The sequence below is a fragment of the Volvox carteri genome (assembly GCF_000143455.1).
Source record: "Volvox carteri f. nagariensis unplaced genomic scaffold VOLCAscaffold_1, whole genome shotgun sequence".
NCBI classification, from domain to species: Eukaryota; Viridiplantae; Chlorophyta; class Chlorophyceae; order Chlamydomonadales; family Volvocaceae; genus Volvox; species Volvox carteri.
The window spans coordinates 3,486,170-3,511,838 of NW_003307545.1; the positions used below are offsets into that span (position 1 = coordinate 3,486,170).

Genomic DNA, 25,669 nt, shown 5'->3' on the forward strand with positions numbered 1-25,669 from the left:
TTCTTTGCAAAGTGTTTCTGGGCTCTCTGGGGTCTTGGATAGTTGGGCTCTTGCTCCCTGGCCGTGCTTGGAGGGTAAGGTAGTTGTCGGTTAGGACGACCACGGCAGTCCCCGATAGGCGACACAATTACGTTCTTTGCAGGAAGCAAGGGCCACGTAGACATTTCTGAATTTCTCCTCCGTTTAATAACATACATTTGCCGTACGGGAATACGACGAGGCCCTGAACACCACGAAGCGCAAGCTATAAGGACTGAACACGAATTGCGTATAGTGGCGAGTGGGCTGAACCCTTCTATAGCTAAAGCTGCCAATATCTCAGGAAAAGCTTTTGTTCTATAGCTTTTAGGAAACTCGGCTCAGGACCATGGGCAAAGGAATGGGAGCAGTTCTTTCTAGGAAGAAGAAGGTGCGCCCAAGCACATAACTACGTTACACGTGCGTTGGAAGCTACTTGATTGGGGCCTAGCTCCCCCCGACAACATCCATCGAGTCTTTTCTCTCGCCTTTGGCATCGGATTATCCTGCGACAATTGTGTTAATATTGAAAAGGAAGTTGCTTTAATAAATGTTTGGGGCATAATCATGCAATCTTAACACTTTTGCGCCCATCACAGGCGGACGACGCCGCAGCACCACCCGCCACGGGTGAAGCAGCAGATTCTGCACCGGCTGCGCCTGCGCCCCCCGCTGCTGGCACTGAGCCCACTACTCCGGGCCTGCCTGCTCAGCCGGCTCCTTCCGGGGAGTGTGCGGCTGCACCGGAGCCGGTTGCCGAGCCTGCCCCGGAGGCAGTGGTGGCTAAGACAGATGATCCCGAACCGGTAAGTTATATAGCATTCGTCCAAGTAAGTACAAACCGTGTGAAACCCTGCTCCTGTGCTCGTGGGGCATGCTTCGGCTCCAGCTTTCCGTCAGCACAAGTAGGTAGGGAATGCTCGCAATTATACAGTGCTGTATAACGTTAGACCAACTCATTTCTTTCGATAAAGGAACAGCCCTACTTTTCGAGGAGGTTGATTCGGCAGTGTATGTTTTATTTCTTCAGCCGGAGAAGTATTTGGCTTTATTTAATGAATGTTGTGGACTTGTTATGGCTTGGAAGGTTTCGACGTTCATGGAGGGTGTGAGCGTTTCTTCGATACCTTACATCACACGCCCCGTTTGTTGCATCACTTCTAGGTGCGGCCATGCTCAGATAAGTTAATTATATGCAATCAAGGCGAAAAATTTTGCATGTCGCAATTCTCCGCATGGGCCGCCCCTGTCCGGCAGCCCACAATTGAATAAATAGCCATTCGACGGCATCTCAGGAAATTCCGACCCTTGTCCCTACCACCTGGACCACCCTTGCAGAAGATGACGTTCGATTACACGCTTAAGCCGCACCCAACCATTCCGGCCCCCGAGGGGCCGCTGATGGTATGCATTCTCGACGGGTTCGGGGAGAACGAATTTAAGGACGGATTCAATGCAGTCCACGTTGCAAATACGCCTACAATTGACGCTTTGCGCGCCGTTCCGAAGCGGTTTCGCACAATCAAGGCACACGGAACAGCCGTCGGCTTGCCCAGCGATGCCGATATGGGCAACAGCGAGGTCGGGCACAATGCTTTAGGCTCCGGTCAAGTTGTTGACCAGGGTGCTCGTCTTGTAGACATCGCGCTTGAGTCCGGCAAAATGTTTGAGGGCGACGGCTGGAAACTTATCAGCCAGGCGTTTCCCACCAACACCGTGCACTTCATCGGGCTTCTGTCGGACGGCGGAGTTCACTCTCGTGCTGACCAGCTTTTCGGCTGCCTTCGCGGCGCGGCCTCTCGCGGTGCCAAGCGCATCCGTTGCCACATCCTCACTGACGGCCGCGACGTGCCGGACGGCTCGTCGGTCAAGTACGTCGAGCAGCTGGAGGAGGTGCTTGCCGAGCTGCGTGGCAGTGGCTGTGACGCGAAAATTGCCTCGGGCGGTGGCCGCATGAAGGTCACCATGGACCGCTACGAGGTAAATTAGCCGGCTGTGACACAACCTCCTGAGGACCATGACAGCTATATGTGTCACCCGGTAACTACTGAAAGTTTGCATACTTCCTGTATGGTTGCCTGCTGAACCTCCCTGTGGAGCACATGCCTGCATAAAGTACGACGTGGGGCTTCCCGCTCTGTAACGCTAAGCAAGACGCGCGGCTTGTGCGCGCCCACGCCGCTCCACAGGCTGACTGGATGATGGTGAAGCGCGGCTGGGATGCGCACGTGCTGGGCAAGGCGCCGCACACGTTCACGGATGCCAAGACCGCTGTCGTCACGCTTCGGGTATGCAGATAACGTGTGCTGCGCCTTTGTGCAACACCGTGTGGATCGGCCGGGATCTGTCTTCTTGGATAAAGATATCCTTGACTGCGAGCACACTGCTGTTGACTCGAATGCAAAGAGCCTTGACCCAGATCATCTAGGCCCGTTTCCTTGTCTTGTTGGGCGATTTGGGTTTGAACCAGAGGGTTTCTATGGAGGACAATGTGCCATCTGGAACACACAGCGACATCCGTACGCTGATCGAGTTGTAGTAATAGAAGTTGCGTCAGGTTATCATGATAATTCCTTGGCGTGTGCTTCGCCATAATTTGGCTGCTTTAAGCCATGTTCGCTATGTGGCTCTCTAAGCAGCTAAGTTTAAAGACGCCGTCCTCCCTACGCCGTCCTCCCTGATATGGCTTCGAGGGGGGCTTGGCTGTTGGTGTCATGCTGTTGTCATGTATATGATGAGTTGTAATCCGGGCATCCATAGCATCAGAAGCCTCCCGAGCTTCAGAACATCAGAAAGCCCGTCCAGCTGTCCTTTCCGGAGCCCGCAGCCCCTTCACGTGGTTCAAGCCACAGTAGATAGCGAGCAACTCTGCAACTTAACCCCCCTTTCATCACTACTTCAGTTCCCTTCCCATACTCCCGTGACGATCGTCCCCCGTTCGCCGACGTCTCTGTCCCGTTACGTCTCTGTCCCCGCATGGCAACCTTCGCCGCTCCAGGGCCCCGAGGACGCGATCGTGTCGGACCAGTACCTGGACGCCTTCGTTATTGTGGACGAGGCGGGTGCCCCGGTGGGCACCATTGAGGATGGCGACGCTGTGGTGCTCTTCAACTTCCGTGCCGATCGCATGGTGGAGATGAGCAAGGCCTTCGAGTACGAGGAGTTCAAGGCGTTTGACCGGGAGCGCCATCCCAAGGTGGGCTGGGCCAGTGACATGGCTCATGGTGCCCATGCATTAGGGACATTAGGGAAGAAGTGGCGGTGGCAGCTGTATCAAGTCCAGGAAGGGCTGCCGACGGGGAGGAAGCGGTCGGGGTAGCGGTGGGGGTTTTTGCTGCTACGTATCGGAATGAATGCCAAAGGATGTGCCAACGCAGAACATCGGCATCGCAGCTTCCGCCGAGAGTCTAAACCGGCTTTTGAGCAATGGGGAGGAGGAGAGGTGCCGTTGCTGCGAGTGAGGTGTAGTTGCTAGCTAGGGTTTTTCCCAAGCGCCCTACGCGCCCGGAGCGGAGCTCCGTTGAACGAAGTTGCATTCACTAGCTAGCGAAATGCATTGGCGGTTTGCAGCGGCACTTTGGTTTACGAAAGAGCTTCCGAGGTTAGGAGGACCATGCGGTAGGGGTAGGGGTTTTTCCGGACATCCTCCGCGGGTGAATTGGCGAAGCAATTCCGTATTGGTTGCATAACAGGAACACGGAGACCCAGGAGAACAGCGAGCACTCTCTTCTCGCGCCACTACCCACCCGTCCCATTATCAACGACCCAGAAGTCAGTGTGGAATACACCGTTACGTTTATTATTTCAAAATCAGCAGTAGCAGGGGCGTGCCGTAGAGGAATTGAAATTAAGGAGCGCCGTAGAGAATGGGTTTCACCGCCACCACAAGACCCTTGTTGTCCATCTTACGACCCCGGATGATCCTTCTCACCATCGCTTGCTTCTCGGGGCCTGCAGGGTCTCCGCTTTGTCGGCATGATGCAGTACGACGGTGATCTGAAGCTGCCGGCCAACTACCTGGTGCCGCCGCCGGAAATCCTGCACGTGTCTGGGGAGTACCTGGTGAAGAACGGCATCGCCACTTTTGCCTGCTCGGAGACGCAGAAGTTCGGACACGTGACGTTTTTCTGGAACGGCAACCGCTCGGGTTACCTGGATGCCAAGCTCGAGCAGTATCTCGAGGTGCGAGGCCGGCTTGAGGAGAAGTGCTTTAGCGGCGGCAGTAGGGCCGTTGGAGAGAGAGAGAGAGCACACGCGTCGAAAGAGGTCTCGTGGTGGCAACCCTCAGGCTGGTTACATCAAAAGTGTTGATCAGGGGACCTGTTGTTGGAATGTTTGCTGTGTGGGTTCGCTGTTTGGTCCTCTTTGGGAGTCCTTGGTAAGGGCATTGCACAAAGGAGAGGGCGGTTCCCTTCACGGTCTCTGCCTTTCGCTGTTGGCCACGCTGCCACCTGCGCCTGCACCTGCAGATTCCGTCGGATAAAATTGAGTTCAACAAGGCACCCGACATGAAGGCGCGCGAGATTACTGCGGCCAGCAAGGAGGCCATCCTGTCCGGCAAGTACAAGGTCATCCGCGTCAACTTCGCCAACCCAGATATGGTCGGTCACACAGGTACGTGGGGCGGAAAGGCGGACGGCATCAAGCAGTCAGGAAGAGCTCAGGAAGGGAATGTGCCTGTCTGCAGCAGGTAGAAGACGTCTATACGGGGGTTATGTTCTAATGTTCCATTGGGCCTTCCATCATGGGGACTACAATCCCGGAGGAGGAGAAGGGGAGCCATGCGATGCGTCAACCCATGGGGAGATGGTCGAAGACCGTCAGCACCGCAAAACACACTTCCCAAAGGATTCACGCTGCGGGAAGAGCGAAGAGCGCAACTTTGAGGAGCGACTTGGGAGTACCACGCATGGGGGTCACAAATGTGGGGTGTGTGTGTCTCCGTAATGCCGTGGTAGAAGAAATGATTTCCTCATGTGAGACAGTCCACAAAAACAGCTTGCCTATTCAGTATGATCTTTGCGCTCACGCGGGCTTCCCCCTGGTTCCTTTCGGAAGGCGACTTGGCCGCGACCATTCGCTCCGTGGAAACGGTGGATGCGTGCGTGAAGGAGCTGCTGGAGATCGTTGACCAGGTCAATGGTCGCTGGATCGTGACGTCCGACCATGGCAACGCGGACGACATGGTTCAGCGCGACAAGAAGGGAAAGCCACTCCTGGGCGAGGACGGCAAGCCGTTGCCACTCACCTCCCACACGCTGGCGGCGGTGCCGTTTTTCATCGGTGGCAGGGGCCTTCCAGACGGCGTGGTGCTGCGTGACGATGTGCCGGACGCTGGCCTGGCCAACGTGGCAGCAACTACGTTTAACCTGCTGGGCTATGATGCACCTGCAATCTACAAGTCGACAATGGTCGAGATGGCGGCGTAAACGAGCAGGCGGCCGCGTATGGAAAGACGAGAACGGCTTCCTGAGGGGTTGTTGTGGGGCTGGGAGCCGGGGGCGGAAGGGGGCCAGCGGCTGACCGATTATCCGCGAGCCTCAGAGAAGGTCAGGGTCAAGGTGGTGCTGATGGTGTTTGGCGATGTAAAATTTGGAGATAAAAAATGAAGGCAAGGCTAGAGGCATCTTCTGGTGACGGATAATATGAGATGACCTCTTTTAGGTAGGAAGGGGGCGACAGGAGCCGAAATAGGACGTGTTCTGTGTGCCGTTGGCGAGGAGATTATGACCGGTATGACATGACTTCGGGAAGGATGCGCACCATCAGAGAGGGTTTGGGGCGTGTGATTGAAGAGCGCAGCGGATGACGTCTTTGCAGGCGAGTTCTTGTCGTGATGTTCTCCACCTTCTTATGTGGTCAGGGGTCAAAGTTGCTGCATGGCTTGTCTGTGGCAGGGATTTGTCTGAAGGCTGGAGTGTTAAAAGCCTTGGCTGGACTCGACGTCTGAGCTTTTATTCGCCTTCCGCTTGTGCCATGTAGCGAGGTGTGATGGTCGGGAAAGCCGCTGAGATGTGACGTTGAAACGGTCCATGTGCTGCAGTAGTTTGCATCCGTGCGGCATCGTTCGACAGCAGGTGGCATATGAGCCCAAACGTGGTATGTGACGTGTGTGAAGAGTATTGCACGGACATTCGAGTTGCACAGGGGGGAGGAAGGGATGCAGTGACAGGGGTACTTACTTCCATACTGGTGTTCAGGGTCAGGGAGATGCAGGGTCAAGGTACTGGGATGGCTTTTGACTACTTCAGTTTCAGTTACGTGGCTGATAACTATCTTAGCGTCTTCTACCTTCACTTCTTTACGGTCACCAGTATTGATTCTTTCTCCTGGCTCAGTCAAAGACTCAGCCAGAGACCTGAAAATGTACACCAGTTGGACGGCGAAAAGAGCGCTTTGTCAATGAGGTTAGGACCTAGGGGCCTCGGTCGCGGCTAGTACAACTTCAAATCCTAAGCGGTCATGACTCTCGCGGGCTCAACGATATGCTGGTTGGTTGTTTTCCCCGAGCTGCCGACCGCTGGTTAACTTGCTTCAGGCCGCAATGTGCTGTAAACGCGTCGTCTTTCATCGCACCTGGCGGGAGCAGTACAGAGCAGGGTAGTCGTCCAATCCATCACAAATAAGATTACACGATAATTTTTCCTGTCGAGCAGAGGAGACCAAGGAGCAAGCCCTCTTATTCCGCACCGCTGGCCATAGACTTGCATTTGCCACTGGTCGCCCTGCCACGTGGCTTTACGTGCCGGGTACACAGGGAACAGCCCCCTGCTGTTGCCTGTATTCACCTACAACCTCCCTGTCTAAACGGAACCAGGTACGGATAGGAGGGCAGTATGGGACTTCCCTGGAGATAAATGGACGGGGCGACGCTGTTGCCTATAGTTGGACAGTCGGAAGCAAATGCTGTACAAATGCCGTACAATGTTCTCGGAATAGAGCTGTAACGTGTCGATCGAGATGTTGAAATGGTGTTACCACGCCTCATGTCCTTGAAATCCTAATTGGTCACGGCATATTGGTGAACCGTGAAGAATTACAAATTTAGTATTAACGCCTACATTTGCCCGCGGTCTCCGGCTATCTCGCTTTATTGATCATTGAATTATACTATATTAAGCATTGCGTATTACTCATACGGCACTGTGTAAGTAGTTGGGGATTTTTTCATCAGGAAGGGTAGCAAAACCGCGACGGCGCATTTCCAATTCTTTTCTCTAGATGTGGCTCTTGATTGCTGGGGCAGCAGTTGGCATCAGTGGCGCGTTTACATTACTTAACGACAGGCGACGGCAGCGGTCACCCCAAGTTATTGGTGACGATGTTCAGTTTTCGGAGCCTTCGCCGTCCTGTAACGACCAACCGGGAAACGACGAAGACCCTAGCAGCGAAGCCAACCGAACTAAACGCCGTTTTCCAACCTCTACACTCGGAGCTCTTGCAGTCGCCCTGGGATCGCTTATGGCGGTAGCGGGGGGAGCCCTGGTGGTGGCCCGGCGAAGACAGGCAGGAGGCAAGAGAAGCAGGTACGGCGTGAGGGCACTCTCATGCTGTGCAAATTTGGTGAATGCCAAATAACGCAGCCAGCATGCAGAACGTGACTTGATGCTCCTCAACCTTCTCCCCAGTGTCGTTCGTTGTAGGGATCCGTACTGTCATGCATGCAGGACGTCCCTTCCGCCTCCGCGCAACGATCTGCGTTAGCACCTGTGGTGTTGTACGCTAATGTAAATTTGTCTTGACCGTATCTGTTGTGCTGTGGTGCAGGTCAAGCAGAGGAGGTCCGCCGCGCATACCATTGAGGGAGCTTGTCCGCTTCAGGGAGCAGCAGTGGTTTTTGGAGGAGTTGGAGGTGGGTTCCTCGCCATTTCCTGCGAAGCATCAGTGATTGGAGCTACAATCACGGAGGGTAAAGAGCCAACCTGCGTCCTATTGCCTTTGACTGTGATAATGGGATATGCTGGTAGAGCCGAGCTTTCGATGTGCTTGCGTGGAAGACCGTTTTCGTTCAAGGTGCGGCTGCCATGCCAGTGTGGACTCTGGCGTGAGTGCTGGGAGTTCGGCAAGGAGGGGCGGTACAGTGGAAGGACGAGGTTGGCACAAGTCATGTCGCAGTAAGCCGGATCTACCGGGTGGCCATTTATGTGATCCTCGGGCCGACGTATACATTGTAGCCGTGGGGTCAAATGCTGCATGCCGTTAACGGCTTATCGTTCACCCAACCACAACTGGGACTAAGGCCTTCAACTGTTATCCGGCCGTGTCTCTTTCCGCGTCGCCGCTGTGCTGCGCAGAATGCCCGTGATGGGGATCCTAACTCCATGCTTCGTTTAGCGAAGATGTACTTGTATGGTCAAGGGTGCGAACGGAGCATCAACATCGCTCAGGAATGGTTGCGACGAGCTAGGTATGTAGGTGCAGATCCGTTGCGTGTGGAGCTCAGCTGTTTACTTGTTACTTACGCTGCCAGCGACCTGCAAGCCGACCACCAATTTGCTTGAAGCCTCACCGTATAGCAACGCCCATTCCACTTACATGCTTGGCACCTGCGCGTGCCATGCAGGGCTGGAGGGGTGTATTGCACGCTGGACGAATTATTCACTGCCGAAGACCTGGACGCGATTAGGCGCCAGAGCCGCAGTGGGACTGCGGAACGGCAGCAACATCAGCAGTTGGAGCGTAGGCAGCACCACGGTCAATATTCAAGCCACGGAATTTCGAACAATACATCGGAACGGCGTTAGGGGACCCCCGTTCATGAAGCTTGCGTTACATTCTCCTCGGCGCTTGTCAATAAATATGTAACGTCAGTAGTCTTCCTATTGTGACCTCGCATGCGCTAAATGTCAATAAGAGCAATGCATGCACGACTACTTTCCTCCGTTCCCAGCATGCTTACATCGCTCTACTACCATCGCTATATTAACACCGGGCTCATTTGCGACCCTCTACATTACACATGGGGCTAGGTCTTTACAAAACTAAATCCGTCAGGTCCTAGAACCGGTCATCTGGACCGATAAGCAATGATAAATGTCACGTCAAATCGATGATCTTCCACAAGAAGACACGCAAATCACAACTAGTGCATCTACCCCGGGCAAACGTAACACCGCTCCTTGCGCACCACCAGCCGCATCCAACCTCCCGCAGCAGACTACTTGTTGCCGTCTACTTACTGACCGACCAGCGACTCCATAGCCCCGCCTAGCTGACTCAGAAGCTCAGCGCGCTTTTCATACTTGTTCATTAGCTGTTACGACAAAACGAACTGTATCACGAACTGTACGCACGCCGTCCCATCCCCAGCGCCCGCCCTCATCAACCCAAAGCAGCTCCCATCCTCGTCACCAGTTGCCCTTTATTCCACTCTCATAACTTGGCGCTCGTGACGCCATGTGGGCAGCAGGTGTTGTTACTCTGCGCTCCATGAAACGTGTACTCGCAGACCGTCGCATCATCTGCACCGAGCTGCCAGCCGGCTGGGCATAGCTCGCGCACTGCGCCACGGGTAACGACGGTTAGTTTTGAAGGGGCAGTTGCGTCAAAGCTGTTGACGAAGCGGTTGATGTTGTTGACGAATAGCCAGTTAGATACACGGGTGGCCGGGGTAATGTTGAAGTCCAAGGAACTATCTTCCCATTTGACTTGAAGCACCTCCACGTTTTTATCTGCAGGAAAGGGGTGGAGGGGAACAGACACAGTATCGTCAAGGGATGTCCTGCAACATTGGTGGGATACGATGTGACCGGCTAGGTTGACTGCAGAACCTCTCCGGGCTGAGACCGGCTCGTCTTATGGGCATCTGCCCCTGGTATGCATGTCCTAGTCCGCATGGGGCATTTCCCATATTCCATGTGGGGCCTTTCCGGCCAACAAGTTGTAGTGCCTGAAATTAAACCAAAAACATAATCCCTTTAGATCGTTGCCTGACAAAAAAGATGTCGTCGTGCTATATGTTGTCGCGCCTGCCATTGAGTTCCTGGATACAGTCTTCGCTTTGTACTCATCTTCGCCACCCCAGACCTGCCCACGCCTTGACGCAACCCTGCCACTCACAAATTGCGATCTGCGCCGAGTCCAACGTCATGTGATCACAAACAATGCTTTCCGTGTTGTCGTTATCTTCGCCAGTCACAGGAGTAACCGAAACGCCGAAGTACTGCTCCGTTTGATTTAATGCCACGTTGGCACCCAAGTATTGCATCCGGTAAGGCGCCTTGCCCAGGTCATCAACGCAGCAGTCGTCGAACGGACCAGCACGACGCGTGATTCCATGCGGACAACATTGCGTCAAGCCATCCTTCCCATGCATGCTCCATTCGCACGCCGTGGCAGAATGCAAGATGTCATTAGCCGGGCAGAGCGAAGGCACCTGACCACGAACAGTAATGACAAGGTCGAGCAGGACGTCCATCCTGAAGCTGTCCAGGGATCTGTATAAACCAATACTGAGCCAGCTGGCGTTCCGGGTAGTGCCCTGCGGCTGCAGCGTGTAATCTACCACAGTGCCGTTGAAGAGCACGCTCTTCACCATCAGATCACCGTCTGTAAATGGGTTGAGTAGGGAATAATAACAGCGGATAGGAACATATGTTGTTTTAATGTCATACAACACACCCGTTTTCGAAGGATTGGACACTTGTTGAGGCCACACCGCAGGAAGGGTGTCTAACAGGCATCATGCAACGAGGGTAAAACATGTCGACGAGGGCATGGAAAACAGGGCCCAAACAGAAACACCTCAACTCACATATCGCAATGCCAAGGTCCCGAAGGTTCATCTGCGCGCAATCACCATACTGAGGTCCGTCGACGTCATAATCAATAATCGCGACGTTGCGAACCATAATCTGAAACAGGTAGGCTGTATCAGAGCCCGTCGGCCTGCTTCCCAAATACGTTAAGACGTACGGTGACTGGGGTACATCGTCCACACAGCAGAGGTCAAATCCATCAGGTGGCGGTGGGGGAGGAGACGGGGTAGCAGGCGGGAACGAAGGGCCTGTTTGTGGTGGTGATGGCGGTGTCAACTTTAGGGGCTTCGGTGGCGGCGCATTGAGTACTGGGCCGACGGTGCCAGGGGGACTAGGGGGGGCTGGGAAAAACATGGCATAGGGAAGGGCAGAACGCTCCACGCAGCATGTCTCGCTAGCGTCGTATGAGATGATGTCGCAAGCGTCCGGGTAGCGGCCTTGAGGGCACAGGTCCACAGGGTTGTTGTAGCCTGCATGGGAGACAGCGGGGAGTGACGGACCAGTAGTTTTGTAATAGGCTGTCGAGGTCGGGCTGGGCATTAAAACGCGTTAGGTTTGCGTCTCTGTACCAAGACCTATGCTTACCTTCAGACGGCGTCGTGATTTCCAATGTCAGCGACCGCTGAACGGTAGGCTCCACGCTCATGTTGTATATCGTGAGCCCCTCAGGCCCCACGCCATATTCCTTCGCCAGACCATCCAGCCTAACCCCAATAACACGCGAGGAGGGACCTGCACTTGGCGCCGTTCGTGTTGAAAATCATTTGGGTTTGGAAGCTCATCTTTCGCAAATAGCGCTGCTATCAGCAACTTACTTGTCCGGACGACCATGTGGTCAAGCCATAGGCGACAGCAGTCTGCCGTTGGAACAGGACAAGTTGACACATCAAGCTGAAAAACGTACGTCGTTTGTGAGGCATCGGAGTAATTCAGGAATCGGAAGTAGATCCGAAAGGGGGAAAAGTAGCTGCTCTGATAACACGCAGCTGGAATCTGCGACCCGAAGTTTCTCGGGTAATACGCTGATAGCCGCCTAAGACCAAAGCTGCCAAGCCCGAAATCATCTGCTGTATCAAGCTGCGCGGAACCTGCAGTTTGTGCAATTGGTCCTTAAAATTTCCAAACGACAGTCAGCCCCGCCACGCAGCTTGAACGTACCAAAGGCTATCCCAACTAAAAGGAGCAAAGCGTAACTTCCTCGCAGGAGAGCGCGGCGCCTCATGGCTGCCGCCTTCCCTGATGCTCACTGTTTGAAGTAGTGGCAACGCTGTGCAATGCACCTGCAGTAATACCCGTAAGGTGAGCTAAAAGTAGTATAAACTGTTCAGCATACGTGTTGGAAGACGTTGAAAAAATAACATTGCGCTGGACAACCGAAGCTGCCGGATGACAGCCGCAGAAGAAGAGCACCCCCTGGCGCCCAGGATACATGGCACACTAAAGCAACAGCATAATTTTATACTATACATCAACTCCAGTAATAAGCAACCCCGATATAAGCTTTTCTCAGAGTCTGCTTTTGTCCCTGGTTGTAGCGACCTCCGGCTGACAAGAAACCTACATACCTTAATCTTCGACCGGTACAGTCCACTCCACAGAGGATCAAGGTTCTTTGGTTGGTCGACTAAGGGGGCTCAGGCAGTATTGAAGGTCTGGGTTCCAGAGTTGGCAGGGCAGAATGTCAGGTTTCAAGCTCTGTACATCTATAAATACTAAATAACGCTATGTTGGCTTTGACGTGAGCTGCGCCAGCGTGCAACCTGGACGCGATGATAGCCTAGGGGCTGGCACATGAAAAAGTTTGTACGTAGCGGCGTACGGAAACGTAGCGCTCCCGCCCACCCACCAAAGTAACTGGGACGCAAATCAGCCCGAAAACTGGTCCAACCTGGACCTACACACCGTAACTATTGATAAGGACGCATGCTTCTTTTGGACAGGGGGCCCGCATATGTACGAATGGCAACATTGAGTGAATAGAAGTGATCATATGAACAGGACTCTGTCACGCATAAATGATTTTGTATGCATAAACCCCTCGTCAATGGAATCCGCTTTGAGAGATCGGAAGCTATGTGTTTGTTGTCTGTGCCGCTGCGTTCCGAAGAAGTGTGGTGGCAAGATGTGCTTTCAAATTGGACGGAAACTGCAGCTTCAACCATGGCGTCAGCGTGACGTATGTTTGCCACGCGCAACGCAGGCGCAGCGTCGTGCAACCAGTAACTACCGAGCACCGCGGAGTGCTGGCGTATACGCTGTCTCAGAATGCATATCTTTGGCATGCTATTTTGTTTGAAGCTTTGCCTGCCCCACTGCATTTACCCACAAAGCACGGCCTCAGCGCCTCACCGTTAGTATCATCCAATCCACTAAGCCGGACGTTCTAGGTATAACTATCCACCAGCCCGAGATCAGTCCTTGGGTCCCTCTGACGCGCTCACAATGCCGGGCCCTGTAGTTGTGGGCTCTGGCAGGGCCGATGTCCCAAAGCCGCATGCTGGGCGACCTCGGAAACACAGCCGTCCAGCAGAGCGCCACCACACCCCACTACCAAATCCCTCCCAGTTACACCTTGGAGCAGCGCTGCTTGACGCTTCGGATTGCTATGACCGCGTCGCCTCTGCGCCAACTCGCCCATCCCGGCGCGCCATCCTCTTGGGAAGCGGAATTGCAGCCGGCTTGTGGCTCCTGGGTCAATCCCAGCCTAGCCATGCCGCACTGGTGCGGTTCCCAGCCAACCAGCTCAACAACCGGTATTTCCTGGTGAGCGGAGAGCGCTCCGCTGATTGGGCAGCAGAGCTCGCAGTGGCACGGCACAGTCCATGTGCAACCCCAGCTTTGCTGCTAGGACACGCCACCTAGGTAGCGCCACCCATGGGCACGCCCAACCGCTGGCGTGGCTCACGAGCCACCTCACGGCATAAGGGCAGAACCAAGCCTCCTGCAGGGCGGAAAGTCCTGTGGCAGCAGAGCAGCAGCAGCTGTAGGAGCAGCCAGGCCAATCTCGGACCTCCTGGGCTGACGGCTGTCGCGGCACGTGTTGCGGCGAGTGGCCGGCCGGGAGGGGCTGCTTCAAGAAAGAAGCACGTGCTTACATAAAATTAGGGGTTAGCATACATAAGGAAAAAGACATACGGGTGGTTAGGAACCTGCGTTCCAGGAGACCAGAAAAGGGGCCAACTGGGAAGTGAGGGCCTAAATTACTTTGACCCAGTTGCGAGGTACGCGCGTGTGTGCAAAAGGGAGGGTAGGCAGTCTGGACATCGGGGGCCAGTGATATGGGTTGCGAGTGGGCGGTGACGCGGCCCGGTCCTCGTGCGCTGCTTTTTGGGCCAGCAGCAGCAGTCCACAGAAAGGTTCCTAAGGCGACAGAGGCTCAGATTTCGTTTCCGCGCTCCCTGTGGCGCTTCCGCAGCTTTCACCATGTGTGTCTGTGTGTGTGCTTGTGTGTGTCTTCTTTTACATTCTTTGAACGATTTGCGCGTATCTGTTCCATCTTCATTGGCCCGAGAAATGTTATATTTAGCTCTCCCAGAAGACGCATGATGCACGTGCGCCCCAACCCACCTCGCCACTTTCGCCCCCAACGCGCCACCTCGGGTTCAATACCTAGGGTTTCTATACTGATTTAAAATCTCAAGCCTATCGCCCGAGCTGGGCGCCGGCAAAATAAAACCCTTGTGTGCACGCAAAGCAGTATACGGATACGAACAGAAATCCGGACTTTTATGTCAAACACCCTAGCGCAGACTCGAAACAGGCCAGACCCAGTCCACCCTGACCCGAGTGTAAACAAACTTTGATAACAGTTTGCGCGCCCGCCGAAGCCCGGAGGCGGTGTGAGTCCGCCGCCGAGTATTGCGGAGTGAGGACGATAGGATCCATCCTTGTATGCACTGCTGGGCACTACCACCACAGCCGCGGCATCAGCATCATCGGCTCTCATGACTGTGACTGCGCTTCTATATCCGTCCGTCCATTCCATCCATCGATCCATCCATCCATCCATGATTTTCGCGCCTCCCTGCCGCTATATTTCTCTCCTTCTCTCCCCCGTCTGTTGGACTCGTCAACCCGGACACACGCGCGGTCGACACCCGCACAGGTACGGGCAGGGGAGAGCTACAATGAGAGTGCAGATGACCCGCTGACTAACCCCGTGTGGAAGACCTCGGAGAAGCATGGCCTATCAGAGCTGGGGAAGCAGCAGGTGTGTGTGAGTGATTGTGTGTGTGAGTGATTGTGTGTGTGTGTGTGTGTGTGAGTGTGTGCTGTGTGTGTGAGTGTGTGCTGTGTGTGTGAGTGTGTGTTGTGTGTGTGAGTGTGTGCTGTGTGTGTGATTGTGTGTGTGTGTGTGAGAATGTGTGTGAGTGTGTGTGAGAATGTGTGTGCGTGTGTGTGCGTGTGTGAGTGTGTGCGTGTGCGTGTGCGTGTGTGTGTGTGTGTATGTGTCTCTGCATGCTTAAGCTGTTGCGCGAAGAGCTCCGAAAGTCTGATTTTCTTTGGCATCTTACATCCGGGTGTAGGGTGGCCATATGACTTTGAAGCTAAAGGATGACAGGGGACACAACACATCTTGTCACATCAGGGCACCGGTCAACAACAGGCAGGTAGCGCACAGCAGCACATGCACACGACCAAGCCCTGAAATATTTCCCCCCCCCCTTCAAACCTGGCTCCTTAACTTCTCCTCCTCCTCCTCCTCCCACTCTTCTATCCATCCCGGTCACGGGGCTACCTCGGCCGCCTCCTCCTCCCCGATCAGGTGCTTCTGGGTTTGGTTCCGGAGCTGGAACGACAGGGGTCGTGTGGAGACGGATGCTGGATATGGCCCTCCATCACGCAAAACGCCTACCAGACGGCGGAGTTGCTGTCGTACAAGCTCGGCATTGGCCGCAGCCGGATCGTACCGGAGGTACGACACGTGTGTGGTACGACACGCGCATTCGGGTCCTCCTAAATAAAACCCCGCACTGGTCACTCATTTTTCACGCATGCACACCACCACCCCCACGGAGTTATCCGCACCCATGTCCCACCCCCCGGTACGGCCGCCACTGCCTTTCCATGATAAGATTTGGGGTCATTTCCCAGAGACAGGCACAGCGGCGGCGCTTTGCTGACACCTGACCCACCTGCTGCTGTCCTTCCTGCCCCTCACTCACGGCAGCTTTAACCCCGCGCTGCTGCTGCTGCTGCTGCTCAAGGTGCTTTGTTGCAATAAACTTGTTTGTGTATGTATGTAAATGTACGGTGTGCCCTGCAGTACTCGTTTCTTGACGCGCGCGGCCTGGGTGCGCTGGAGGCGCTGCGGCTTTCCGAGGCCCAGGCGGCAGTGGCAGCTGGGGACGTGCTGGATGCGGAGTGGCGGCCTCCGAAAGGTGTGGCGCTGGGTTGGATTGGGGTTAGGGTAGAGTAGGGTAGGGTACTAGGCGGGGAGGAAGAGAAAGAAACGATGAGCGAGTGGTGGGTTGCGTGCTTTATGTGTACTGGGTTGCTGTCTCGCACTGTGAGGCGACACAGCGGGAGAACGCAGGCCCCAACTCAAGTCCGTTCTTGCACCAGCCCCTCCACCCCCACCCCACCCCACCCCACCCCCACACACCCGTTTCTTAGGTCCCCATGGGCGTTCTCTGTCGTTCCTGTGAATGTAACATTTGTCTTTATCTTGTGCCATCACCCCTGCTGTCCAAGGCTGTCCTCCCCCGCCCCTCCCTCCCCTCCCTTCCCTCGTTCGTGGCTCGTCTTCCCCCCCCTTTTTCCCTGGTCAGTCCTGCTTCTTGTACACTCTTTCCCTGGCAGCAGCTTCATTCGTTCGTGGTTCGTCTTCCCCCCCCCATCATCTTCCCCCATCACCACGCGGCCAAGTGCGTGCATGTGATTTCCCCCCGTTCCGCAGCACCCCACCATGTATGTGATACAAATGCACACACGCACACGCACACGCACACAGGCACGGACGGCACCCCGCAAGAAAGTTCCCAGGATGTGATGGTCCGCATGCGCCAGCTGCTGTCCATCACTGAGACGCAGTACTTCGGGGAGGATGTGGTGCTGGTGGCCCCGGACTCGGACTGCCTGTCGGTTCTTCAGGCGGCGGTGCTGGGCTTGGATCTCAGGCAACACCGACGGTTCGCGTTCAGGTACGTGGAGGTGTAGGTGGAGGTGGAGGTGTGTAGAGTGTGTGTGTAGGTATGTAATGTGTAAATGTGTGTGTAATGTAGCGGTATATGCAGGCCTGCCTTCTTTCTTCTCCCCTTAAAGCTCCTGAATGCAAATCCGCTTCGCTCCATCCACCGAGGGAGACCCTCGTCCTCCTCCCGACCTCCCTCCCTACCTCGCCACTTACTCGCTTACGCCTACCACCCTGCCCTTGATTCCCACCCTGCCCTTGATTCCCACCCTGCCCTTGGTTCCCACCACTGCCCTTGGTTCCCACCACTGCCCTTGGTTCCCACCACTGCCACCACGACCTCCCTTTCAGGCCGGGTGAGGTCCGGGTGCTGCAACTCAGCTCCGAGTCCTTTGACGCCTCGCCGGTCAGCTTCTCATGCCGGGACCCTCCGCGGTGCAGCCGGTAGCAGCGAGGGGGGAGGGGGGAGGGGAGGAGGCAACAATGACAGTGGCAGGCAGTGGAAGGGGGGGAAGGGACTGTGGGCCCTGGTGTTGTGCAGTGTATGTGCAGGTCTAGTTTACCCGCTCGCGCCCCTGCTGCCTTGCGGCACCCGCCGCGGCACTAGGATGCCCCGCCGGGCTACCCGTACTAGGATACCCGCGCCGCCATCGACGTGTGGCTAGAGAGGAGAAGGGAAGTGATTTTTAATGGAGCAGTCTGGAGTGTGGGGTATCTGCCAGTCGGTTTGGGCGCGTGCCGGAAGTGGTTTTGTCGGTTGGGATGTGTCGGGATTTGCTGTGGATTGTTGTTGTCCATGTAAGGTGAATGTAGTGGTAAGTATCTGAGTAAGTAATGGATTTAGGAATTGATGTTGGCTGGCACATATGGATCTGTGTCTGGCGCATATGGTGACGGTGCGGGAGCTCGAAGCCATGTATGAACTTCATCCCATGGCATCGATTCGGCACGCTATATCGGTAGTCAATGCGTCGGCTATAAGGAGCAGTGATTGGTCGAAGCGACGTTTTGGCATGTCGCAGCTTCGTATCATACATCTACATCATATGTGCGGTGCCATTTCCATATGCATGTGCATTTCTACATTTCCTCCTCGCGTCATGGTGACCGCTGGGAGGGCCTTATCATCGTATGAAATCCTGCATGGATACGAACAGGATTACAGCAGCCCGCTTGCGTGACTCGACCATTCCGGCTTTTGCTACTACGTGAAAAATACCCATGGGGACCAGAGCGCGTGGCTTAGCAGCAGCCGTAACGCAGAGCGTGAGAAGGAGAAGGAGGATGGAATAACCGTGGGGCCCCAGAGCGTGTGGCTTAGCAGCAGCCATAAGAGGGGGCATAAGAGGTCGATCATGGGATTTGAATGCAAGGAGGCGGCGCATGTGTGAAGTTCCAACATCACTACTACATACGTGACAATTATTAATTTTTATATTCTTATTAGTCTCATGAGGCTATCATGATATCGTTTTCATCGGCAACCAAATATAACAGGACAAACACTTTTGAATGCCAACGCTTCGTGTCCTGACGTTTTTAAACTTGTTAGGTCTTGTGATAAAAAAAAACATCGCAGGTTGACCGGAAGTAAGCAAGTAATTACCGCATTACACCAACTCCACACCACCAGCAACACAGAATATAACCATTCTTTTGCAACACGAAATAACACAGACCAAACCAAAACAAGAAAAAGCTTTCCTCCCCCATCCACTTGACACCTGACACAAAAATCGTTCCCCTCATTCCCCAAGTGATATACCTCCTGTCCTGCACCGCTTTTCTACCCACACCTCCAGTTTTACTCTACTTCCGTCCCTGTCGCGGCGGCTCACTGCCCTGCTCGTCTCTTCCCCTCCTCACCCTCCACGCCCGTCACCTCGAACGTGAACCCCGCGGCCCGCAGCCGCTCAATCAACACAGTCCCGCAGGCCGCAGCGGGTGACAACACCCCACCGCGGGACAGTCGGGGGTCCGCGGCCAGTCGCGGCGCATCCAACACCAGCGCCAGCCCCGTCTCCAACAGCATGCGGCTGGTTGACCAGTAACCCGGGTCGCGGCGGTCCTAGCAGCAGCAGGGAAAGCCAAGTAGGAAAGAGGAGGAGGAAACGGAGGAGGAGGAGGGCAGTTTGTGGGATGAGGGGGAGTTTGCAGGGTTTTATTTGGCGAAGTGGAGGAGAGGAGGGAACCGGTTGAAGATGCCGTCTGGAAGGGGAGGCCACGGGGAGGCAAAGCCGGGGGAGGTTCGGGCTGAGGTTCGTAGCTACGGCTGATGACGTTGCTGGCCCCCTTGTCGGAACCAAAGTGGCCACCGCAACAAGAAGATTTAAAGAAAGGGGACGCGCAGATAGTCCACGTACACACGTACCCACGTCCCGTAGATACGATAGATAGCTACAAATGCAGAGATGTGAAAAACATACACGGTGCCGACGTATGGTTGGCAGACTGAACAGAATTTCAGAAAACAGAAAAAAGAGGGGAGGGAGGGAGGGAGGGAGGGAGAGAGAGAAAAAGAGAGGTGAGAGACAGGAGAGGGAGGGAGGAACGAAGGCGAAGTCACGCACCTCGCACCGGCCGCGGACCACCCGAGGCTGCTCCTCCTCTGTCAACGCAACCAGCTCGTGGCTCCAGTACCCGGACTTGCGCACCTCTTCGCTGGGGCCCTGACCTGGCGCAGGAAGGAACCTGAGGTGTACGGCGGTTTCAGAGCGGGAAATACAACCGCAAGGTGGGGGGAAAGGAACAAGTGAGTCCAAGCGGTGGTGATTTTGCGGTTTCAGAGCAACACGGCCATATAATGTTGGGTATATGTACATGTTGGGTTTGAGGCGAATGATGTAATATGGGGAGAGGGCTTAGTGGCTAATCCGCGTAATCGAACATGTGGATGTACGGATGTGCGTATATGTACGGATTGTGTGTGTTTTTCTAGGGGATATATAGGGATTCCCCTTGTCTGTATAAATTGGGGATTTCAGTTCTATCCTGGAAGGAGGAATAGATCTACATCCGGCCGCATTTAAATTCAAATTCCTTGGGCCAGCGTTGGGGCCAGGGTTGGGCTGCACTCCTCCATGTCTCGCTGGCACAACTGTACGGCAGCACGGGCGTCCTGTACGACACCTACCTTCGCGCCAGGGCCCGCAGCGGCGGCAATCCGGCGACGACGCCAATAAGCGCAGTGGCGGCGGTGATAAGGCCCGCACCCACGAGCCCGCTCGCTGCCACGCCCTCATAGTACTTGAAGTCCTTTCCGTACGGGTACGACGATGCCGTGAAAAGCGCGTTGCTCTCCTGGACGATCTTGGCGTTAACCCCCTCCATCACGAAGGGCCCCGCCCAGCCCCGCGCCGGGGCCACGTAACGAGGCAGGATCCCGGCGGGCTTGTCGGATCCACGCAGCCTATGTGTCGTACCGTACGAGGTACGACAATACAGCACCATCATCATGGGAGCCGTATGGACAGACACTTAGTACATATACGCGGGAACTTCACCGACAACTTACTTCCTACTAACGGGGTTCACTACTAACAAACCCTTACACACCGCCGGATCGATTCCCACCCACAGCAGCGGAAAACAATGAACAATAATATGCCACCCACAGGGGTGAAAGCTGGTGTACGCAAGAGGTCATTAAATGCGCGTTTTAAGTTAACAACAAATCGTAATGAAACACTGTAAATGCTTAAAAATACTAAAAATACTTTAAAATACTTAAAAATACTAAAATTATTAAAATTACTAAAAATACTCAAAATACTCAAAATACTAACAAACATAAACGCAGGGGTTGGTTTCTAAGACCCCCCAAAGCACCTACCCCTGCAGCGACGCCAAATAGTACTGGTCCGAGGCCACGGCCGCCAGTTCCGAGCTCTTCTCGTTCATGATCAAGTTAAAAGCGGACTCGAGGGTGCCACCGCTCACCCCGGCGCGAGACGGGCCCACCAAAGTGCACACCTGGGACACGCCGCTGTGCCAGGTTGGTTGGTTGGTTGGTTGTTGTCGTTACCGTTGTTGTGGGAGGTGAAGGAGGAGGTGAAGGAGGAGGTGAAGGAGGAGGTGAAGAAGGGGCAAGGGGGGAGGAGGAGGGGCAGGGGGGAGGGGGAGGGGGAGGAGGGATTTCAGGCTGGCCATGTTTTCTGGGTAGCGGGACATGGCTGTTCGGACAGAGGTTAATGGCTGCCAACGAAGGCAAGGGAAATCCTAAGTGTGGATCCTGCCTCCAGATGGCGATGTGGGGATTCCTTTATTAAAAACTCTGATCAGAGACTCTGATCGGACTCTAGGACGCGTCCTAGACGTACGTAATGAGACAGTGGGCCAATAGTCCCGCTCTCCCCGCTCTCCCCTCCCCCCTGTCCATTCCCCCCTTCATTCAGGTATCCAACCCCGTAGGAACCCGCATTCCAGAACACCCCCTCTGGAGCTCCCCCTCTCCCCACTGCCTTCCGGACAATCGATTGCCCTTGCAGCAGTTGCCGGCCCGCACCCGAATTCCTCTCTCCTCTCCCCCCCCCTGGCCCCCCGGAGCAACAAAAAGCGGAACCTTTCATCCGCCGCCCTCATGCGATGTGTGTGCGGTTTGCACCCACCATCCCAGCTTCTCCTTGCAGTACTCCACCATCATGAAGGCCCCCAGGTCCGAGGGCACGGAGTCGTATCCGCAGCAGTGCAGTATCTTGACACCCCGGGCAGCTGCAGCCGCGTGGTGCCGCTGGATACTGCGGCGAACCCAGGTGACCTCTCCTGGGGGTAGCAACAACGACATCAACAGCAACATTAATAGCAACATCAATACAGCAGCAACAGCAACATTAACACCAACATTAACACCAACAACAATACAGCAGCAGCAACAGCAACAGCCTATTTGTATTCAGCGACTAGCCAGCTAGGAATTAATCAACTTCTTGCGAGGAAGGAAACCCCTGGAAAACGGCCACACTGCTGGGGAACTTATCAACGGTTAATAAACGTCATATCGAAATCCAAACCACTTGTAGGCCTAGGTAGCTAAATCCAGTTTACAAAATCTTTCTGCATTCTCCCCCTTAAGAAAAGTGCATTCCGAGGCCCTCAAAGCCCGCAAAGCTCCGAAACCAATAGCTCCGAAACTCACCAGTGATGTCAGCATAGTGGGTGGCCTGTTCCACCGCCTGAGCCACCACGTTGTCGCCATACCGGGCAAAGGGTCCAGCAGTTGAAAGTACGACCTCGGCCTGCCGTACAACCGCTCCAACCGCCGTCACATCGTTGGCGTCTGCTGTCAGGATGGGTACTTCCTGCGAGAAGGGGCGAGAGCAGAGAGGGGCGAGGGGGGGTGGGGATGGAGGTCATTTGCGAAATGGAAGCAGTAAGAGGAGGGTTACACACAGACCACAAGCTTTGCATGTGTGTTTGGGGCGACTTAGGAGGGCTGGAGGGTGTTGAAACTGTTGCATATTGGCCATCCAAGGCCCTGAGAATGTTCTGGTGAATACGAGTGGGCCAATTGTGTTTGCTTGGGTAGAGCCGTGGGGGGTGTTGGGACGGTCGCGCACCTGCACCGCCGGGTTGATGCGAGACAGCTCTGTTCGGATTTGCTCCAGCTTCTTGGAATCGCGGCCCGCCATAGCCCAGCGTATTTTACCCTAAAAGAACCAGAATAGGGTTAATTAGGGATGTTAATGGAAGGAGTGGAGTCCGCGTTTCATTACATTGGAAAAACGCCAGCAAGTATCGTTGGAAATTGGAAATTAGAATTTTTGTAACGTAAAGGGTCCTGTTTATAGATATCCTCACTTGGTAGTCCCGCGCGATGTGCTCGCAGACGAGTCGCCCAGTAAAGCCTGATGCACCCCATACTACTACTTGGTAGGGCCGTGGTGTGAACGTCGCCATTAGTTAGAGGGATGATCGTTATCTTTCACAAACAGATAGCCGCTGTAATGTGTGTGCGTTTGTAAACGTGTGGAGGAAAAGGCCGAAACTGAGTGGCTCTGAAGGCACAGGGCAATGGTACACAAGCGAGTTTCAGCTATAATCAGCAGGCATCTGGGTCGATGAAATAAGCAATGTATATTGCAGCAGCTGCACGGCTCCTTGATGGCCGTTTCCCAGCTGCGGTTACCAGTTAGGGAAACAGACGACTTAACTTCCGAACGCCGTACATGACCATGCGCAATGACCCTCATGAAGCTTGACCAGGGCTGCGGTCGCTCACTGCGTACACCAGCTGACTTTGTCCCGTTATCCCTTTTTACTCCTGGAAGAACCCCGCAGGAACATATCCTTGTGAACAGCGTAATCTACGTGAATTGCTTATTGCTTTACAGAGAGACTGATTTCCATTTACAAATCCTGATAAACCATAACTGTCTCGGCATCTATGCTTTAGAAACAATTCATTCATAGGGTTTCCTAAGATGTCAACGAGTGCGGACCTTCTTGCTCTACAGGCGAGCCTGGGATTGGCAACTGGAGTTGCAGGATTATTTTCTACGTTGTTTTTATTTGGGTTGGCGGGTTTTACGACGCATTACTGACGAACCAAACCGCCGTCGCCGCCAACAGAGCAACATCAAGAAGGATCCCGACGGCTACAAAGATGAGTTCATGCTACAGGTATGATACATGGACCATATTGTGCTTGGCCGTCAAGCTACGGAAGGGGACGTTAGCCCTTGGGTCCATCGCAGCAAAGCGAATCCCGTGTAACACTCTTAGCCAAGCTTAACGATGCAAGTTTTGAAACATTCCTCCCTCTTCTTTCGTCACATCCTTCAATCATCATAGCGGTTATTCCCCGTTTCCCATACCTTCAAGCAGCTGCTCGCTCCGGAACCCTGTGTACCCTGGGCACCCACCTGCCGACAAGCACATACAAACCATTTGGGCTTGCCGCATTTCTCCCCCCTCCCACACACACACAGTTCTCTCTCCGTAAGATTCCCCACAAGTATCCGACCTTCCTTTTCTCTTCCCTCGCCCCTTTCTTCACCTGCTTTACTCCCTCTCTTTACCTGCCCTCCTTCCCGCAGTATCGCCACTACCAAGCTCTCCTTGACATCTTCAAGCTGCGGCCCAGCAAGGAGAGCAAGGAGTTTGGCGATCTGGTCATGTTCATGGCGCAGGTAGGGGTTTGACCAGGGTTGACCGGGGCGGCGAGGAGGAAAAAAGGAGGAGGATTTTCCTGATCTCAGGTTGAATTTAAATTCGAATTTAAATTTTGGATCAAAACAAGGGCTCGGGGCTCATCTTTCAGGTTTATCGGTTCAGGCCTTTGGTGGCCAAAAGGCCTGAAGGGACGTGGGTTCGGTATATAAAGAGGAGTTTGCTATTCATATGGATGCGTGGGTGTGTTTACGCGTTTCATTTCGTCCGCGCGTTCTGTTTATGACGACGGCCCGCCTGATGGCACAACTTGGGGGAGCCCCGCGATGGTGCTGTTCGTGTGAGCGAGTGCGGCATGTGAGCGAGAGCAGATTTGGTGGGCCCTATGGAAAGCGGTCAGCAAGGCGGTGCTGCATGGGTGCCGTGTGGGAGGGGACCTCTATAACTGTTCCCCGTCCGTCAACTGAAACAGCAGTGACGGCCAGTGACGGCGGGGACAGTTTTGTGGGCGAGAAGTGCCATTAGTGCGATTAGTTGACACTAAGCAGCGCAGAGAGAGGGAGGGAGAGAAAGAGAGACAACACGGTTGCGGCGGCTGCAGCAGAAGCAGCGTATAGCAGAAGCAGTGCTGGCGGCGGCGGTGGCGAAAGCGGCCGAACAGCAACACATCCTCAGCCCTTGGGCGGGAATTCCGCCGCCGCCGCCGCCGTAGCTGCTGCTGCTGCTGCTGCTGCATGGGGGTTAACCACACAGCAGTAGCAGAAGCAAAATACATATACACCGGCCGCGGCTGCGAGGGGGGGTTTGGAGGTGGAGAGGGTTGTCTTCCAACAGCAGTAGCAGCAGCGGCAGCAGCAGCAGCAGGCTCCCCCCGGTGGCGCAGTAGCAGCAGCAGCCAACAGCAGTTGTTAGAGGCGCACGGAGTTCCTCATCATCATCAGGTGGAGCTGGAATGTCCACATCTTCTATCGACGCACAAAGACCAGCCCCTCGCACACACATACATACATACATACATACATGCATACATCCCTACATACGTACCCATTTGCCTGCCTTACCAACTCTCTTTACCTCTCTCCCCCTCAACCCCACCCCTCACCGGGCCCCCCCCAGGTGTCCCGCGCCTACCCCAAGACCATGACTGGGTTTGCCGGGGAGGTGTGCGCGCTGCTGGACACCCACCAGACGGTGCTGGACCCCGTCCTGCGCCGTACATTGGTGGGGGCCCTCATCCTGCTGCGGAATAGGGCCCAGGTGGGGGCCATGGAGGTGCTGCCGCTGTTCTTCAGGCTCTTCAGGTGTCAGGATAAGGCCCTGCGGCAGCAGCTCTTTCGCCACATTGTCGCCGACCTCAAGGCTGCCAACCGGAAGACACGCAACGAACGGCTTAACCGTGCCGTACAGGTCAGTTGGTGGCTTTAGTGTTACAACCCTGCAGAGCGGCAAATTACAGTAGTCCGTATGTAGATGGGTGGGTGGGTGGGTGGGTGGGTGGTTTCCCCGCCTAGCGCTAGGGTTGTCTGTCCCCCCCCACCCTCTGTACCCCTCCTCCGTTGCTCCCAGCCCTCCCCCCCCTTCCCCCCCTAACCCTCCTGCTGCCCACCTCTCTCTCCCTTACTGTTCAGAACTTCATGTACACCGTGTGATCGAC

The 25,669-nt window shown here is 54.8% G+C and overlaps 6 protein-coding genes across 6 annotated transcripts in view; 4 read left to right on the forward strand and 2 right to left on the reverse strand.

The window, feature by feature from the left end:
- Positions 1 to 281: 281 nt before the first annotated feature.
- pgm1 (phosphoglycerate mutase) lies at positions 282 to 5,454 on the forward strand. Its single transcript, XM_002945792.1, has 8 exons — positions 282 to 409; positions 618 to 824; positions 1,357 to 1,998; positions 2,208 to 2,306; positions 3,017 to 3,214; positions 3,976 to 4,200; positions 4,488 to 4,632; positions 5,077 to 5,454. Exons 1-8 carry the CDS (start codon positions 368 to 370, stop codon positions 5,445 to 5,447), a joined length of 1,929 nt encoding a protein of 642 aa, XP_002945838.1. The 5' UTR covers positions 282 to 367; the 3' UTR covers positions 5,448 to 5,454.
- A 2,025-nt stretch (positions 5,455 to 7,479) lies between these two features.
- On the forward strand, positions 7,480 to 8,762 carry VOLCADRAFT_115763 (uncharacterized protein; the record flags this gene model as incomplete). Its single annotated transcript, XM_002945793.1, has 4 exons — positions 7,480 to 7,544; positions 7,786 to 7,870; positions 8,313 to 8,425; positions 8,582 to 8,762. The coding sequence occupies 4 exons, from the start codon at positions 7,480 to 7,482 to the stop codon at positions 8,760 to 8,762; spliced, it is 444 nt and encodes a 147-aa protein (XP_002945839.1).
- Positions 8,763 to 8,774: 12 nt separating this feature from the next.
- VOLCADRAFT_102797 (uncharacterized protein) lies at positions 8,775 to 12,513 on the reverse strand. The gene is made up of 7 exons (XM_002946136.1): positions 12,341 to 12,513; positions 11,934 to 12,055; positions 11,591 to 11,863; positions 11,361 to 11,507; positions 10,772 to 11,245; positions 10,078 to 10,566; positions 8,775 to 9,689 (listed from the first exon to the last, which is right to left on the reverse strand). The coding sequence occupies exons 2-7, from the start codon at positions 11,995 to 11,997 to the stop codon at positions 9,391 to 9,393; spliced, it is 1,746 nt and encodes a 581-aa protein (XP_002946182.1). The 5' UTR covers positions 11,998 to 12,055; positions 12,341 to 12,513; the 3' UTR covers positions 8,775 to 9,390.
- Positions 12,514 to 13,502: 989 nt separating this feature from the next.
- VOLCADRAFT_45644 (uncharacterized protein) lies at positions 13,503 to 16,895 on the forward strand (the record flags this gene model as incomplete). Its single annotated transcript, XM_002945794.1, has 5 exons — positions 13,503 to 13,538; positions 14,881 to 14,985; positions 15,541 to 15,690; positions 16,042 to 16,156; positions 16,729 to 16,895. Coding segments are annotated over 5 exons (573 nt in total), but the record flags the coding sequence as incomplete, so codon positions are not given.
- Positions 16,896 to 18,742: 1,847 nt separating this feature from the next.
- VOLCADRAFT_86200 (uncharacterized protein) lies at positions 18,743 to 22,535 on the reverse strand (the record flags this gene model as incomplete). Its single annotated transcript, XM_002946137.1, has 7 exons — positions 18,743 to 18,976; positions 19,479 to 19,599; positions 20,042 to 20,317; positions 20,741 to 20,893; positions 21,516 to 21,618; positions 22,043 to 22,205; positions 22,464 to 22,535. 7 exons carry the CDS (start codon positions 22,533 to 22,535, stop codon positions 18,743 to 18,745), a joined length of 1,122 nt encoding a protein of 373 aa, XP_002946183.1.
- Positions 22,536 to 23,451: 916 nt separating this feature from the next.
- Positions 23,452 to 25,669, forward strand: part of VOLCADRAFT_55520 (uncharacterized protein) — a gene marked incomplete at both ends in the record, with an annotated part of 5,476 nt that continues 3,258 nt past the window's right edge. The window contains 4 exons of the mRNA XM_002945795.1: positions 23,452 to 23,526; positions 23,943 to 24,035; positions 25,132 to 25,422; positions 25,644 to 25,658. Of these exons, the coding sequence (XP_002945841.1) occupies positions 23,452 to 23,526; positions 23,943 to 24,035; positions 25,132 to 25,422; positions 25,644 to 25,658 (474 nt within the window). The remainder of the gene's footprint in view (positions 23,527 to 23,942; positions 24,036 to 25,131; positions 25,423 to 25,643; positions 25,659 to 25,669) is intronic.

Coding starts and splice junctions, on each gene's coding strand:
- VOLCADRAFT_102797 (XM_002946136.1), bottom strand. CDS start 11,997: ATGAGGCGCCGCGCTCTCCTGCGAGGAAGTTACGCTTTGCTCCTTTTA. Junction 11,864..11,933: donor TTTAGTTGGGATAGCCTTTG/GTACGTTCAAGC, acceptor CACAAACTGCAG/GTTCCGCGCAGCTTGATACA. Junction 11,246..11,360: donor AATCACGACGCCGTCTGAAG/GTAAGCATAGGT, acceptor TCTCCCATGCAG/GCTACAACAACCCTGTGGAC.
- pgm1 (XM_002945792.1), top strand. CDS start 368: ATGGGCAAAGGAATGGGAGCAGTTCTTTCTAGGAAGAAGAAG. Junction 825..1,356: donor AGACAGATGATCCCGAACCG/GTAAGTTATATA, acceptor CCACCCTTGCAG/AAGATGACGTTCGATTACAC. Junction 4,633..5,076: donor AGATATGGTCGGTCACACAG/GTACGTGGGGCG, acceptor TCCTTTCGGAAG/GCGACTTGGCCGCGACCATT.